At 38.4% G+C, this 17,012-nt stretch overlaps 1 protein-coding gene across 1 annotated transcript in view; it reads right to left on the bottom strand.

The window, feature by feature from the left end:
- Positions 1-17,012, bottom strand: part of Pold3 (DNA polymerase delta 3, accessory subunit) — a 47,419-nt gene that overhangs the window by 14,363 nt on the left and 16,044 nt on the right. Inside the window, exons 5-8 of the mRNA XM_042687994.1 lie at positions 15,478-15,610; positions 9,894-10,158; positions 8,240-8,312; positions 2,999-3,164 (exon numbers count right to left, since the gene is read on the bottom strand). Coding sequence (XP_042543928.1) covers positions 2,999-3,164; positions 8,240-8,312; positions 9,894-10,158; positions 15,478-15,610 — 637 coding nt within the window. The remainder of the gene's footprint in view (positions 1-2,998; positions 3,165-8,239; positions 8,313-9,893; positions 10,159-15,477; positions 15,611-17,012) is intronic.

Below are 17,012 nucleotides of genomic sequence, written 5' to 3' on the forward strand. Positions count from 1 at the left end.
AGGAGACTGAGATGTGAGGATTCTGGTTCAAAGCCACACTAGGCTGACTGGATTGGAAAAGTTCTTATATCTAATTAATCACCAAAAAGATTCCAAAGGGAGGTGCAGCTCAAGTGGTAGAGCACCACCCTTGAGCAAACAACCTAAATGATAGCACCCAGGCCCTGAGTTCAAGTCCCACTACCGAAACAAAAAAGATCTGGCCAGTCAGATGTGATGGGTACATATAATTCTAATGCTTGAGAAACTGAAGAAGGAAGATCATGTATTAAAGGCCAAACAGGACTACATAGTAAGACCCAAAATAGAAGCTCCAGCCAACACCACTAGTTATAATGCAATATGATAGACTTTAATGGACAAATAAAATGTTGTGGGACATAAGATTGTTACTTCAGAACTTTTGGATATTCTACCACACTGTTCACTTGATCGGTGAGTAATTTATCTGCTAGAGATAAATACATTTAACTCATAGTCTTTGTCACTAAGTAATGTCTTCAGTTACCCTATCAACTTTTCTTTCTATCTTTTATTAGAAAAAGACTAAACCAGTATAATCCCTTAGAAAGGCTAACAAACAAACACCAGGAACTGGGATGGGTGGGGGTCAAGGGGCAAGAGGTAGGCGAATGAAGAGAAGATGGGGAAAATGCAGTCAAAAACTCCATGCCTATCTTACAAAATTAAGGAAAGTGAGAGAAGGGGGAAGGGAGTGAGGAGGAGTGAGAATGTTTGAAGAGGTGAGTTGACCAAGACACATTGTATTCATAAATTGCTTTGAATGGTAACTCCTTTATACAACTCCTTAAAGATAATAAGCAAATAAAGACTAAACCAAACCCAAAATAAGTAAAGGAAAATAGTTTTTAAAGTATATTAGTTGTAAAAAGGAGTTTTATTGTGACATCTTCCCACACACATATAACATATCCCTATCAATTGCTATCACATTCTTCATCATCCCACTCTCTCCCTATGAAAACCACCCTAATAGGTAACATATGGTCCACTTTCATTCACCCTCTTTACTAGTCCCTCCCCACTCTTGCTGGTACTTATTCCCCCAATGGAGCCTGCCCTATACCAAAAGGAAATAATTTTTGTTTTTTTGGTCCGGTCGTGGGGCCTGAACTCTGGGCCTGGGCACTGTCCCTCAGCTTTTCATATCAAGGCTAGAGCTCTACCACTTGAGCCACAGCGCCACTTCCAGCTTTTTCTGCTTATGTGGGCTAAGGAATCAAACCCAGAGCCTCATGCATGCACGGCAAGCACTCCACCACTGAGCCACCTTCCCAGACCCGGAAATAATTTTTTAAAGTATGAACATAAATCAATGTAATAGAAAAATATAAGGAAAAAAAAAAACCCTCGCAAAGGCAAAGGTGTTATTTTTGAAGAAAAGACTACTAAAATCAATAAGCCTACTATAAAACTGACTTACAAAAATAGACATTTTACCAATCAGGAATGAAAGAGTGATGGACTCTATAGTGCTGACTGAAGGTTTACAGATGCTTAAGGGACAGGCTGTATTACCAGTGACTTCATGCTAGTTAGCCCAATAGCTCAGATGAAATAAAGTACCTTAAAAACACAACTGACTCAAAACCGATCTAAGAAAGAGAAAATTTGAATGACACTATGTAAAGGAATCAAGTTCACAACAGGACTGGGAATGTGGTTCAAGTGATGAAGCACTTGCCTAGTAAGCACAAAGCGCTGAGTCCAATCTCCAGTACTGCCAAAAGAAAAAGGAGTCATTCACAATAAACACCTTCCTGTTTAAAACAAAAATCCAGGAGTAGGCCAAGGCCCAAATTCACTAAGGGATTTTATCATACATATATTTCTTAAATATACCCAAACTCCTGCAGAAACCCCTGCAAAACCCCTTCTCAACTACTTTTATGAATTTAGCATGACTGTGATAGTAAAACTAAACAAAAAGATTATCAGAAAGCAACTGGCCTATAGTCCTCATAAACACAGAAGCAAAAACTGTTTACTATAATAGTAACAAATCTAATCTAGCTATGTATTAAAAGAACAATGCCTCCTGACTAGGGTTTATCTTAAGAATGCAAGGCTATTTTAAGATCAATTAGTATAACTGACCATATTAACACCAAATATAAATGCAGAAAAAGCATCTGTCCAAATTCAACACCATTCATGATGAAACCTGTCATAACAACTTTCTCAATGGTAAAGGGTATCTACTAAAAATCTGCAATTTCAATCCTATCTAGTAGATAGTGCATTCCTGGCAATAATAATCAACCCATGGCTGGGGACATTTTAACCCAGCTGTACCACATGTCCCTAGGAATAAGGGTTACTGGACAGAGCCTTAAGCCTCAGAAATATCACCATTTGCTGATGTTTTCTACTCAAGTTGTCCTAACCTTGCCACAAAAGTCAGTTCTTTGTGGCCTATCAGTGCTGACAGTGTCTTTTAGAATTTCTTTCAACAGACTAATTCTACCAACTATGAGGTAGTGTCTCAAATTCCTGGATCCATTTTTAACAGCTTGTATGCTTTTTATTTTCTTTTCTAATTACATTTTACCACTTGAAAAATAAACTCATTGATATAAAAAGAAAACAAAGACCTTTTTCTCTTAAATTTGACTGGAAACAGTAACCTCTCATTTGGCAATTTGGAGTGTAATGCACACAGGCCCACGCACAACACTCAGCTCTTATGCAATGTCCACAAATTTAAAATGAAGTAGCAGGGGAAAGATAATCAATTTAGATCAGCAGGGACAAAAATATGACTTGATGCCGTAAATCACAAAAGCTGGCTGATGGCACAGATCTACTTCACTAGAAAAGCTACCAAGCTTCTCTCTTCATTTTGCTTGTACAGTTGTATCCCTAAGGCATTAAGTAGGATTTACCACTCAACTGAAAACTGCCTGCTGTCAATAAGCCCAAGCAGACCTATCCCCCAGCAGACATTCTTCCCCCGCAAGGGACAACATTTTCCTACCATTTTTTTTCCTTCTGCTGCATCTTAACAGGTTCTGCTTTTTTGCTGGGTTTCTTCAGGCCTGTGGGAGCTGCCAACTTGGCTTCAGTGACAGACACTGAAGGCTGCTGCATTGCTTTTTCTTCTTTCACTGCTTGTTCCGAATCCAAATTGACTTTAAGTTTACCTACAAAGAAAGTATTGCAGATGATATACAGCCTTATCAGACAATATCAATCTCTCACTCTCAACAACCTACTTACTATGTGCCAGGGAATATGTTAGGAGCAACGGCCAAATGGGTGAAAAACAGTCCTTGTCCTAAAGAAGCTCAAGGTCTGTTCAGAAAACACTTCTCCTTTCCAACTACTACTTAAGCTGGAGTGGTTCATTTCTGCCTCCCGCTAATGTCTTGTATTACAGCCCCAAGTCAAATGATAATAAAAACAAAACTTAGAAGAAAAAAAAAAAATCAACCTTGTGAGATAGCATCTCTCTCATTTTTCCAATGAGGAAAATGAAGAGTCACAGGTAATAAGAGTACACAGTTTAAAAAAATGGTGATAATTAAAATCTCCAAAAACAAATCCTCAATGAAACAACTACCTGATTAATAAGTGGGCTAAAGACTTAAAAAGAGACTTCTCTGAAGAGAAAATAAGAATGGACAACAGACACATGAAGAAATGTTCAACTTCTCTAGCCACTTCACCCCAGTTAGAATGGCTATAATCAAATCTAGTAATAACAGATACTAGAGGGGATGTGGCCAAAAGGGAACCCTTTGGTTCCCACCACCCTGTTGGTGGGAGTGTAAACTTGTTTAACCACTTTGGAAAGCAGTACGGAGGATCCTCAAAAGACTACACATGGAGCTCTCCTTTGACCCAGGCATTTTTGGACATTTACCCAAATCATCACAAACAAGTCATACTAAAGCTACCAGCACAACTATGTTTATCACAGCATTATTCACCATAGCTAAGACATGGAACCAACCGAGATGCCTCTCAGTAGATGACTGGATCAAGAAAATGTGGCATATATATACAATGGAATTCTATGCCTTCATCAGAAAGAATGATACTGCCCCATTTGTTAGGAAATGGAAAGACTTGGAAAAAATTATATTAAGTGAAGTAAACCAGGACCAAAGAAACATAGGTCCCATGGTGTCCCTTATTTGCAATAACTAGTATATGCCTAGGACAAGCAGAAAAGATCAAAAGCTATGTACATATGACCATATAAGATGATGCTAAGCAAAATGAACTCCAAGGACATGAGGCTTTATTTTTGTTGCTGTTGTTTTTAATGTATTTATAATGTACTATGCGATTTTTTTTTTTTGTATATTCTTCCCCCATGGTATAACCTGTTTTCACTGTATTTGATTCCAGTGCCCTGCATCTTGTATATATATATTTCTAATTTGGGAAGGAGAAGGGAAATAATAAAATGCTGAAATAAGGATACAGGTGACCCATTGTAGCAATGAGATGTACAAAACACTATGTTGAAAACGAACTTTACAACTTTGGTGGCAGGAGGTAGGGGTTGGAGGTTGGTTGGGGGGGGGGAGGGAGTTGGGGAGGTAGGAGGGAAGGGATGGTAGGGAGCAAAATTAATATGTAAATAAAAGGATGTAACATCAAGTGTCTTACCTAAAGTAACACTGACAGGAAAAAGAGCCAAGATATGAACCTAAGTCAGTCCTGACCCTTTTCCTTAGACACAAACATAACTGTGCAGTGTGGGACTGACAAATGTAAGCAAAATGGGCCTACCTGAGAATTTGTGAAAGCACATAACCTATGAAATCTTATTATCTGTGAAAGCATATATAACCTGTGAAAGCATAATTTGTTGTACTCAGTGTAAGCAATGTCACACAATAGTATTCAAGTTGTAAACAGCAGAACTATGTACAAGTTAGTACAATAATTTATATTATATTTACACTTTTAAAGATTTAAATGGGAAACATGGATTTTGGAAACCCACTAGCCCAGTAGTAATAGTCTTGCTTGAATTTTCAGTTCTACTGTTCTCAAGTATTAGTGTTTCTCAAACTTTCCCACCAAAACATCCCAAACTCACTAGGAAATAAAACATGTTTAATCACAGAACTCCACTCCTTTGTATAGTTGAATAATATTCCACTGTCTTTATATATACTATGTTTTGTTTATTCATTTAACAGTTGATAACCCTTTGATTCACTCAACAGATGATGACCCTTTGGGTCATTTATACTTTTGACTCAAAAAATGTTGCTAGGGACATTTTGTACATGTTTTTGTGTGGACATAGTTTTAATTAACTTGAGTAGATACCTGTCACTGGAATTAAAGAGTAATCCTTGTTTAACTTTTTAAAGTATTGCCACATGTTCGGAAGAGTGAGTTTACTATATTACATTCTCCACAGTAATGTTCAGTTTCTCCACATCTCTGCCAACATCTGCTATTGTCCAGCATTAAGTTTATACAGTTCAAGTCCCACAATGAGCTTTCTTCATCCAGCTTCCTAGTTTTATTTTCATTGCAATGATCTTGTCTTGTGTCAAATATAATTTAAAAAAGAAAACCTCATAATTTTATCCTGAACATTAAAGCTCTTAAAAAATACATTAAATCTACTTTGCAAGTGATTTTACTAAGTGAATACTGAACTCTTGTATTTTATCTAAGCTTCTCCTTTCTCTCTATTCTATACCATTACAACATCTGCCTAGCAATCACAATCATTTTTCCCATGTATTTACTTATCTGTCTCTCCAATTGACAATAAAGGCCATGAGGGGAGGGACTTTGCCTTTTTTTCCCCATAATACCACCAATACCTAATAGTGACAAACATATAGTAGTTGCTCAATCAATATTAACTAAATAAAAATAAATGTAGGCCAGGTATTGTGGCTCATGACTGTAATACTAGCTACTCAGGAGGCTGAGATCTGAGGATCACAGTTCAAAGCTTGTGAGACTCTCATCTCCACTAAACTACCAAAAAAGACTGAAGTGAAGCTGTGATTCAAGTGGTAAAACACTAGCCTTGAGCAAAAGAAGCTCATGGACAGCACCCAGACCTTGAGTTGAAGCTCTAGGACAGGAACCAAATAAACAAACAAACAAACAAATAAATGTACACTTATATAGAATAAGTATTTTTACAGTTACCAAACATTCACATCACACACATTAAATAATGTAAAACTTCAGTTTCTTAAGGTTACAAACACACAAATATGTGGCCCTTATCAAAACTGCCAAGAAGCCACAATCTGACTGGATATGGTGGCAGCACCAGCATCAGGACTGGCCACCAGCATGATGTTCCATCACAGAAGTAGGAAGCCTTCCTGTGCAGGGGGTGGGGGAGTGGTTTCTCAATAACCTTCCAGCATTGCACTTTCTACATTCTCTGGGCACAGAAAAATGTTCTTCCCTGAAGGTTCTCATGGCAAATAAAATACCATCATCCCAATCTTCCCTTAATCACCGATTTGGCTACCATGGAAAGGCAAAATTCAGAGCTGGTTTTTTTTTTTTTTTGCACAGGCATGTAACAAAATGCCATAAAATCACTGTAAAAATCTATGCTCCAAGAAAAGTGTGCCGTAATTACCCAGCAGCTTCCAAATTCTTCCTAGTTTTCTGTCACATACCCCAGGGGATGTAAACTTGATATGGGAAGTATGAAAAATATCTAAGTATTGTTTCTTTCCACAAAAAATCTTGTTGGGGGCTGGGAAGGTGGCTCAGTGGTAGAGCGCTTGCCTTGCATGCATGAGGCCCTGGGTTCGATTCCTCAGCACCACATAAGCAAAAAGAAAAAAGCCAGAAGTGGTGCTGTGGCTCAAGTGGTAGAGCGCTAGCCTTCAGCTGAAGAGCTGAGAGACAGCGCCCAGGCCCAGAGCTCAGGCCCCACAACCGGACCCAAAAAAAAAAAAAAAAAAAATCTTGTTAATTAAGTAGTTTTTAAAATAAAGACTTCTGCTTTCTCAAAAAATAAATAAGTTTAAATTGCTACCTGGATCCTTCCAGTGCATGCAGAGTATTTGATTCCTATGTGGAAATAACTAAAACAGAAGACTTGTTTTTGTGGCTCTCTGGGATATAGGAATAACCAAGGTCACAGAAGGCAATGGATGCCAGCATCTACAATCTACACTGCTGTACCACTAAACAGACTCCTTTCATGAGGCTGGGAAGGGATGGGAAGGGTAAACAAAGGAGGAGGCTACAATGCTTGATAAGAAATGTACTCACTATCTTGCCCATGTAATTGTAACCCCTCTGTACAGTATTTTCACAATAAAAAAAAAAAAAAACTAATCTAAAAAAAAAAGAAGTGTACTCATTATGTTGCCCATGTAATTGTAACTCCTCTGTACACTATTTCATAATTAAAAAAAAGAAAATTGAAAAAAAAGAAAATTACATATATGTACATACATATATAATTATATGCACAATATTATATACAGATATATATGTGTACATATATAAATATATATGTACACACATTCAATAGGAGCTTTAATGTGTCAGAGTAAACAAACCCTTTGGAAATGCAGGGGAGCTAGCCATGCAGCTCTGCAGTAAAGCACACTGCACATATGTGCATTCGTAGTCCTCAGTTCCCAGAACCATCCTGTAGTGTGTTACTGGCAAGAGAAAATAGCCTTGACTAATGCAGGTTACGGAGTCGTACAGTCCTGCTTCACATGTGTGAGGCCCTGAATTTATCTCTAACATGTCACTGGAGGGAGGGATGAAAGCTTCCCGGCTTCTATGCAAAATCACAGGCCCTTGAGAAAAGCCCCATTTAAGGATATATCACAAAAAGGTAAGTTTTACAAGGTGAAAGTTTTAACAAGGATTTATATTAGTATAACCAGGTTTGAGGAGAAACATTTCTTGTTCCCAATGCAAGAAATGGAAGCTAAACACCCATTTGTTTTAAACACTCACTTTCAAGAGCTCCATGAAACAAATATTTCATTTTTTTTTTTTAGGCAGGAAATTTGAAGCAGAAATAATATAATCAATCTACCCTCCAAGAGATATTAACTGAGCCCAGCTCACCCATGCAGTTCATGGGCCACGGGTTAAATTCATTAGTACATTAGTCATTACAGGGTAAATTTATATTAGAGAATGTATGGCTAGGCACAAAATTGGCCTTTGCCTCAGGTATGATGTATTACTGAACAGATACCAAACACAAATCAAAGGAAAGTAAGAATATGCTTACTCATAGCAGCTTTTCCGAAAAAATTGCTCATCACATTCCCCTTTCCTGGTGCTTTGCTGCCTGCTGTAGACACCTAAAAGCACAGAAAAGAACACATACATGACTTTCTTCACAGCATTTAGGCTGCCCTTGTACTTGTCTTGAACTATCTCTTCAGTAACAGAGATGGTAGACATAAGAACTAATCTACTATAACAATGGTCTAGACCAGACAATAACCAGATAATTAATTTCTAAAGCTTTGTTTCTCAGAACTTTTACAAAAATTATCCATGTATGTATCTAAACTTTTCCGAGCACATTTGAAAACTATTAAGATTAACAGAATTAAAACAAATCAGAGGCAGTGTGGTACACTACACAACAGGGGGCAGCGGACAAACTGTAACACTTTTAGTCATCAGAAGTAGATCTGAAAATGACAAGATTCAAATAATAAGAGGATTTACACAAAGATCAAACCATGACTACATAGAAGGAATTCAAAGTGTTTTTGTTTTCCTCTATCTTTCTCTTTTCCACATGTAGAAAGAAGCTCAATAATAGTAATTAACAACAATTTCAGTTTTCTGGATTTTTAAGATAGCATTTTGATGTTTGGGTTGTTGTTTGTTTTGTTTTTTGAGACAGGGTATCAGGCTAGCCTCAAGCTCACTTTGTAGCCTAGGCAAACCTCAAATTTGTGATCCCCCTGCCTCAACCTTCTAAGTACTGAGAATATAGTATTATGCATACCTATGTATGTATGCACAACAATACTGAGTACTATCATTTTGTTGTTGTTGGAGACTGGGACTCAAACTTGGTATTTGACCGTTTTGCTCACTGACTGGTACTCTACTACCTAAGCCATGCCTCCAACACCTTTTTTCTTTTTTTCTTTCTTTTTCTTTTTTAGTAGTGATACTGGGGTTTGATCACACAGCCTCACACTTGCTAGGCAGATTCTCTACCACTTGACAGGCCTGACCTCAGTCTTCTGATTTATGGCTTCCCACATAGCTGGAATGATAAGCACAGTTCACCATATCCAGCATTTTTGTTAAGATCAAGTCTCACAAAATTTGTTCTGAGCTAGCTTTCAAACTACAATTCTCCCGGTCTCCCAAGTAACTCCTAAGTAGCTGGGATTACAGGTATGAGCCATCATACCTTGCTGGTTTGTTGTTATTGTTTTTAAGGTCAATGCTTTCAAGTTAGCTCAGGTGACTAAACAAACAAAAAAGAAGTTAATGAAGACAAAAGGCCAAAAAATTGTTTATAATGTATTAAGATTGTTAAATATACTCAGAAGGCATATATGTAGCAAGGCTGAGACTGTAAAATGCTGGCACATTAATACACAATTCCTTGATCTTTACAATTGTTTGAGCAGTTGTCACATGTATTATTTCAACTAGAGTTCACAATATTCTTGTGATGCACAGGGCAGGTATCACAAGGCTTGGTGGGAAGAACAACACAAGGCTTGGTGGGAAGTATTATCCAAGGGATGATTTTTGATGAGAATCCAAAGTATTAAAGGGCCCAGACTAAAGTGGAAAAATCAGAATCAAATATCAGAACCTTTTATAATTAAAGTACACAGAAACTATCACACACAACTAGAAACCCATTGTATACTATAATGAAGACATGTTCAAAGAAGACTTACATTTGTTCCTTCCTTAACCTCTGTTTTGGTTTCCTTGTTGGGATCTTGGGTTTTAGTAGCAGCTTTGGCAGCAAACATTCCCATAATTCCTTTGGGCTGCTGAGGAACCTGTTTGGAGGCAGGTGGGCTATGACCATTGGTAGACAATTCATTATTGACTTGTGTCTCACTGGATGCCTCAGGATCTGACTGCTCAAACTTTCTGGAAGAGGAAGATTCTGTAGGAGGTCTGGGAACTGCTGCTGCACACTGAATGGCACTAAACCTTAGGATAGAAATGATCCATGTCAGTATCAAACCTTATTTTCAAACTTTTGCTTTTTTAATGTAATACCTTCTACCCTAATATAAAAGTAAGATATACATCTACTTAACAACAGAGCGAGGACTGGAATCTTCTAATTCAAGAGTAAAATGACAGCAAACAATAATAAAATATTTAGTAATTTTACCACTGGTGAAAACCAAGTGGTTATCCCTTGAAGACATTCCTCTTATAGAGCTAGGCATTCAATAAACATTGATGGAATAAAAACTAAAAGCTTTAAATATTAACAAGTTTCCTGGCAACTCTTTTTGCCAGAATGGATCGTGCTTTAAAACATAGAGGAAACAGGGAACAGAGCCACTGGCTTTTATAACTTATCCTTTAGTCATTTGTTCCTAATTTCAGTAATACCAACTTACAGCACCAGACAAGTAATTATGCAGAAGGTCAAGCAAAGACACTAGTGAATAGTTTGTATGGCATGTTAAAGGGAACATTATTCTTCTCTTATTCTCTGATCTCTGTTGATTATGCCAGTTTCACATATATCCTTAATGGAACATTCTGCAGTGAATGGATAAGCATTTAGCCTTCTTGGTTTCCCAGCATTTTCTAACAAAGGAAAACATTTAACTTCCCCTGCTTTTGCTTATTGGAGGAAGGAGACTTCATTATAGTTGTTCATCTTAAACTTCAGGCACCCAACACTTGGCCAGTGTGAGGCAGCACACTGCAGGAAAGACACTGGAAAAAAGTGGCTGAGAGGGAGATTCTATCTTCTCCCCCTTCCTTAGTGTATCTCTTTGGGGCGGGAAATGGGGGATGATTCAGAAAATACATGGAGAGAAGAATTATCAGAGATCACCAGCACAACAACACTGACTGCTAGAATAACTGGCCTAAGAGGGGGGAAAATATCCTTGACCTAACATTTCATTTCAGACTGAACAATCCCCAAACTACAAAACCTTCAACTGACTCATTATGGTCCACAGGAAAAAGCCTTTCATTAATCCAATCTCTGCTGTATTGGAGCAAGGACAGATGGAAACAATTTACTTTTACCCCTGGTCTTCCTCTCTGGCCTGCAAGGCTTCCATGTATGTGGGAAAGAGCCATGTTTTATTTCATTGTCAGCACCTAAGGTTGGCCCCACAACAACTCTTTCCCTGTTGCGTCTGCATTCCACACCTTAGGGTCAGGACCGGTTATTGGCAATGAGGAGGAGACCATGTTAGGCTGGGACCAGGTCCGAAAAGAGAAGAATCTGTGCTCAATTCTGAAACTGCTATTTTCTTCCTGTTACAGCATTTCTTAAAATATACAACTCATGAGTCAGATCTCAGGTGGCCCATAATTTTCAGGACGAAAGACAAACTTCTTTACTAGAGATAAATTCCTCACATTTTCTACCAAGGATACTGCAAGTATTTAGGTAAGGTTTCACTGAAGTGCTTCTTGTTACCATACTTCTACTTGTCCTGTTTGTTTTAATGGGCCCAAAGCAAACTGCATTTTCAATCTCCAACTTATTACTCTTGCTGGCTTGTGTCATGCTATGACAAGATTGTAATGTGTGTAGATAGATAGAAAGATAGATAGATAGATAGATAGATAGATAGATAGATAGATAGATAGATAATATATTTTACAGAAACCTATCAGGGGTATTAATGTTCTCTTGAACTTAATAGTTACAAGCCCAGATTCACTGGGCTTTTAAGTTATATTCTCTGGCTACGTAATTATTTATTAATATTTAAATGGACATTATACTCCTAAGTCCTGAACTGAAAGAACTATTATCTACAACTAATTGCTTTTTGTTCAACATTTTTCTATTCAACAATTGTTTATTGAAGGCTTACTATGTCCCAAGCACCATTTGATGTATGCGGAGAACAAAATGATTCCTACTCCTGTGAGATTCATAAGTGACAATTCCACATGGTGGCAATTCTGTATTCTATTTTTCCTCCAGGACTATCTCTGTCTGCTATTTTGTCTCCCCAAGTGTCTTCAGCCTTTCCTCCTCCAGGACTCTCTTCCAACAATATAACTTCAAATCATATTCAACTTGAAAACTGTACATATTCTTCTTCCAGTCTCCATCTCTTTAGTCTCTTCCCTCTTTCTCTCCATTTCAGTCACATTTTCTGTGCTGCCTCTCTTCTTCATGTCCTTGTTTCTTCAGCTGATTAGATGTACTTCCTCAATGGAAATGCTTTTCCTAAGGCCATCACTGCACTCAACAGGCACTTCTCAGTTCTTGTTTTCCCTGGCTTCTCAGAAGCATTTGACCATGTCCAGCAGTCCCTCCTTCATCAAGCTCTTCTCTTAGCTTATGGAACCCCACACACTTTTGTGACTTTCCTATTATCTGTGGCTGCTAACTCTTGGGTCCCTGTCTTTCAGCCCAACCTTAAAAAACTGCTATCACTGCTGGGCACCAATGGCTCACACCTGTAATCCTAGCTATTCAAGAAGTTGAGATCTGAGGATCCCCATTTGAAGCCAGCATGGGCAGACAGATCCATGAGACTTTAGCTCCAATTAACCAGAAAAAGGTGGAAATAACAGTGTCACTCAATTGATAAAGCACCAGCCTTTGAGAAAAAAGCTAAGGGACAATGCCAGGCCTTTAGTTCAAGTCCCAGCACACACACACAATCATTAAACAGTGTTTACCAGGATGGAAGAGAGATAGCCTCTTCAACAAATGGTGCTGGCAGAATTGGCTATCCACATTTAGAAAACTGAAACTAGATCCTTTTTTTTTTTTTTTGTCGGTCGTGGGGCTTGAACTCTGGGCCTGGGCGTTGTCCCTCAGCTCTTCAACTCAAGGCGAGCGCTCTACCACTTGAGCTACAGCGCCACTTCCTGAAACTAGATCCTTATATATCACCCTGCACCAGAATCAATTCAAATGGATCAAAGACCTCAATGTAAGACCAGATACCATGAGAATATTACAGGAAGGGGTAGGGGAAATACTAGCACTCGTAGGTACTGGTTGAAACTTTCTAAGATCCAGAATCACAACAAATCAAAGAAAGACTAATAAATGGGACCGCATCAAACTGAAGAGTTTCTGCATGGCAAAGGATAAATTTAGCAAGATAAAACAGAAAGCCCACAGAATCGAAGAAGCTCTTTATTAGCTATGCATCAGACAAGGGCCTCATATCTAAAATATATTTAGAGCTCAAAAAACGAACTAGCCTCCCCCCCAAAAAAAACCCCAAATCCTCAAAGAAACAAAAGCCCAATTAATAAGTGGGCTAATGACTTAAAGAGAGACTTCTTAGACACATGAATATGTTCAACATCTCTGGCCATAAAAGAAATGCAAATCAAAACAACATTGAGATGATACCTCACCCCAGTTAAGAATGGCCATTATCAAGAAAACTAACAATAACAGATGCTGGCCAGGATGTAGCCAAAAGGGAACACTGCTACATGATGAGTGGGAATGTAAACTTGTTCAATCACTCTGCGAAGCAGTATGGAGGTTCCTCAAATGACTAAACATAGAACTTCTCTATGACCCAGTAATTCCACCACAAACAAGGCCACACTGAAGCCACCAGCACAACCATGTCGACTTCAGCATTATTTATCATAGCCAAAACATGGAATCAACCCAGGTATCCCTCAGTGGACCAGTGGATCAAGAAAATGTATAGACACAATGGAATTCTATGCTTCCATCAGAAAAAAATGATATTATTGTACCATTCATAAGGAAATGGAAAGACTTTTAGAAAAAAAGTATATTATATGAAGTAAGCCAGACCCCAAGAAACATAGTTTGCATAGTTTCCCTCACTTGTGGTAACTAGAATGTGCCTACAAATCTATAAATAAACCCAATGGATGGTAAAAGACAAAAAAAATTACATTTGGACATGATAAATTATACAGGCCTCTAAACATTCACATAGTGAGACCAAAGGAGGATATTCTTAGGAAAGGCTCACAAAGGCTCAATAGTTATGTGTATATAATCACATATCCAATACCACTCACTACTGCACTGCAGACAACTGTCATTTCCTCCCTGGAACTCTTCTCCCTTATGATCTTGCTTCCTTTCTGCTCTACTTTTTTTTTTGTCAGTCGTGGGACTTGAACTCTGGGCATGGGCACTATCCCTGCATTCTTCAGCTCAAAGGAAGCACTCTACCACTTGAGCCATAGCACCACTTCCGGTTTTCTAGTGGTTTATTGGAGAGAAGAGTCTCATGGACTTTCCTGCCCGGACTGGCTTTGAACTGAGATACTCAGATCTCAGCCTCCTGGGTAGCTAGGATTACAGGCGTGAGCCACCGGCGCCTGGCCTCTCCTCTACTTTTTAACACTGCAGCCAGTCACCTTTTTAAAATGTGGTTCTTATAATTTCATCCCATTTGCTTAGAAATTTTCAGTGGCTCCTAGTGCTCTCAAGATAAAGTCTCCATTCCTTATCTTAGTAGTGAGAGCATCACCTGACTCCAATCTCCAGAGTATCCCTTACCTCTCACTAAGTTCCAACTGTACGTATTAGCATCATTTCCTCTTTTCTGTTTCTACTCTCCCACCTTTTTGTCTGGTTATTTCTATTGGGCCTTCAGGCCGTTTAGCTGTCCTAACTGTTAAGAAATCTCTGTCTTGCTACCTCATTATACTCATCCAGAAGTGGGGTAAGTGCCCACTAGCCAAAATCTTCCCACACTGTTCCTCCAATTAGAACGCTGCCACCCAGACTCTCAGTGCTCAGAATCTTGGGAGCAAGTGACTAGGCCATATTCTCTACAGTGTGAAACATAAGTATTCATAAGATAGTTGCTGAATAAATTCCAATTACCACATGTGTTTTAGTAGGTACTCATATGTTTAGAGCACTGAATTGAACCTTTAATACAATCCCACAAAATAGGCACTATTATATCTAATTTGAAAATAAAGAACCAAAGCTCAGAATTTCAGGAACAGGTTTTTGAAGGACAACATTTGAACTTGCTCCTGAAGGATGGGTAGAATTTACACAAGCAGAGACTGGGGGAAGGGAGGAGTGGGGCACAACAAGCATTTCTGGTGGTGGTGACAGGATAAATACATGAGAAATAGATTTATGGGGAGTTCACTGGGGTTTTCAATATGGGTTGTGACTGCTATTTTTCACCTTATGATGTACTAATAAAACATGTGTCTTACTGCAAGATAAATGGGGTTTTACTAGACTTGGCATTCACTCTGAAGAGGCAGCCATTGTATAAACATCTTACAAAATCAATTTGTAAAGAAGCCCACAAGGAACACTAAGGAGCTTACTTGCTACAGTTCTGCAAGTTGCTTTTAAGGATGTCATAGTCGGTATTGAACAGAGGCCCACTGTCCTTTAGCATAGCTTTCTGGATGCTGTACACATGGATGCTGGCAGTCACAGCTAGCTTGGACTTCACTGCTACAAGTCAACAGGAAAAACAGTCTGTTAATACACAACTTCATGGCATGTGGGACTTTAACAAGAAACCCTTCAACATTAAAACCATTTGCAATCTGCAGTGGTCTAAAAAACTCTAAAAGGCCAATGCGCAACATATACTCTTCTGTCTGCAATGAGGACATGATGTCGAGGTAGGTGGTGATGAGTCATTTCTAAGCACAGCACCTGTAAGAGTATCACTCATCCAGTGGACACTCAGCAAATACTGATGATTGATGATGACTACGATGATTTTTTTTAACCAGTTAAATAGAACTAAATAATCTCTCCTGAGAGGACTCATTTATGTATCCTAAATTTAGTTTGCCCAGGTTGGCATAGTAGATAATCACTGCAGAAATCTTTGCCTCTCACTGTGGAAATTCATCCCAAGATGGGATGAATATATGAAGAGCATAAGAATCCTGATTCTTTCTTTATACATTTTTTATTGTAAAAATATTGTACAGAGGGGTTACAGTTACATGAGCAAGGTAACGAGTACATTTCCTAACAAGCATTGTTGCCTCCTCCTTTGTTTTTTCCCTACCATCCCTTCCCTCCCACCTCCACAACTACATTCCCCCCACACCTAAATTGTAAAGTTTGTTTTTTAACATAGTGTCTTGTACATCTCATTGTTACAATGGGTCAACCTGTATCCCTACTTAAGCATTTTGTTTTTTCCCATCCCTTCCCCAAATTAGAGAAGTGTATACACAAGATTCAGGGCACGACATCAAATACAGTGAAAACAGGGGTTATACTGTGGAGGAGGAACATACAAAGAAACAAAAAAAAAATCACATGGTACATTATAAATACATTAGAAACAATAGCAAGAAAAGACCACTTGTGTCCCTATCTTGGGGTTCATTTCGCTTAGCATCATCTTATCTGGTCATATGTACATAGCTTTTGACCTTTTCTGCTTGTTCCAGACATATACTAGTTATTGTAAATAAGGGAAACCATGGGACCTATGTTTATTTGGGCCTGGTTTATTTCACTTAATATAATTTTTTCCAAGTCTTTCCATTTCCTAACAAATGGGGCAATGCCATGCTTTCTGGTGGAAACATAGAATTCCATTATATATATATATATGTATACACATATATATATATATATATATATCATATTTTCTTGATCCATTCCTCTACTGAGGGGTATCTGAGTTGGAAGAACCCTGATTCTTATGAAATGTTTTTGAATTGGATATTTGTGCACGCGCACATATGCCAGTTCTGGGGTTTGAACTCAGGGCCTAAGCACTGTCACTGAGCTTTTTTGCTCAAGGTTAGACTCTTCTTCTACATCTCCACATTCAGTTTTTTTAGTGGTTAACTGGAAAGAGTCTCACAGACTTTCCTGCCTTAGC

The sequence above is a fragment of the Dipodomys spectabilis genome, unplaced genomic scaffold (genome assembly GCF_019054845.1).
Source record: "Dipodomys spectabilis isolate Male_0828 unplaced genomic scaffold, ASM1905484v1 ptg000003l, whole genome shotgun sequence".
NCBI lineage: Eukaryota > Metazoa > Chordata > Mammalia > Rodentia > Heteromyidae > Dipodomys > Dipodomys spectabilis.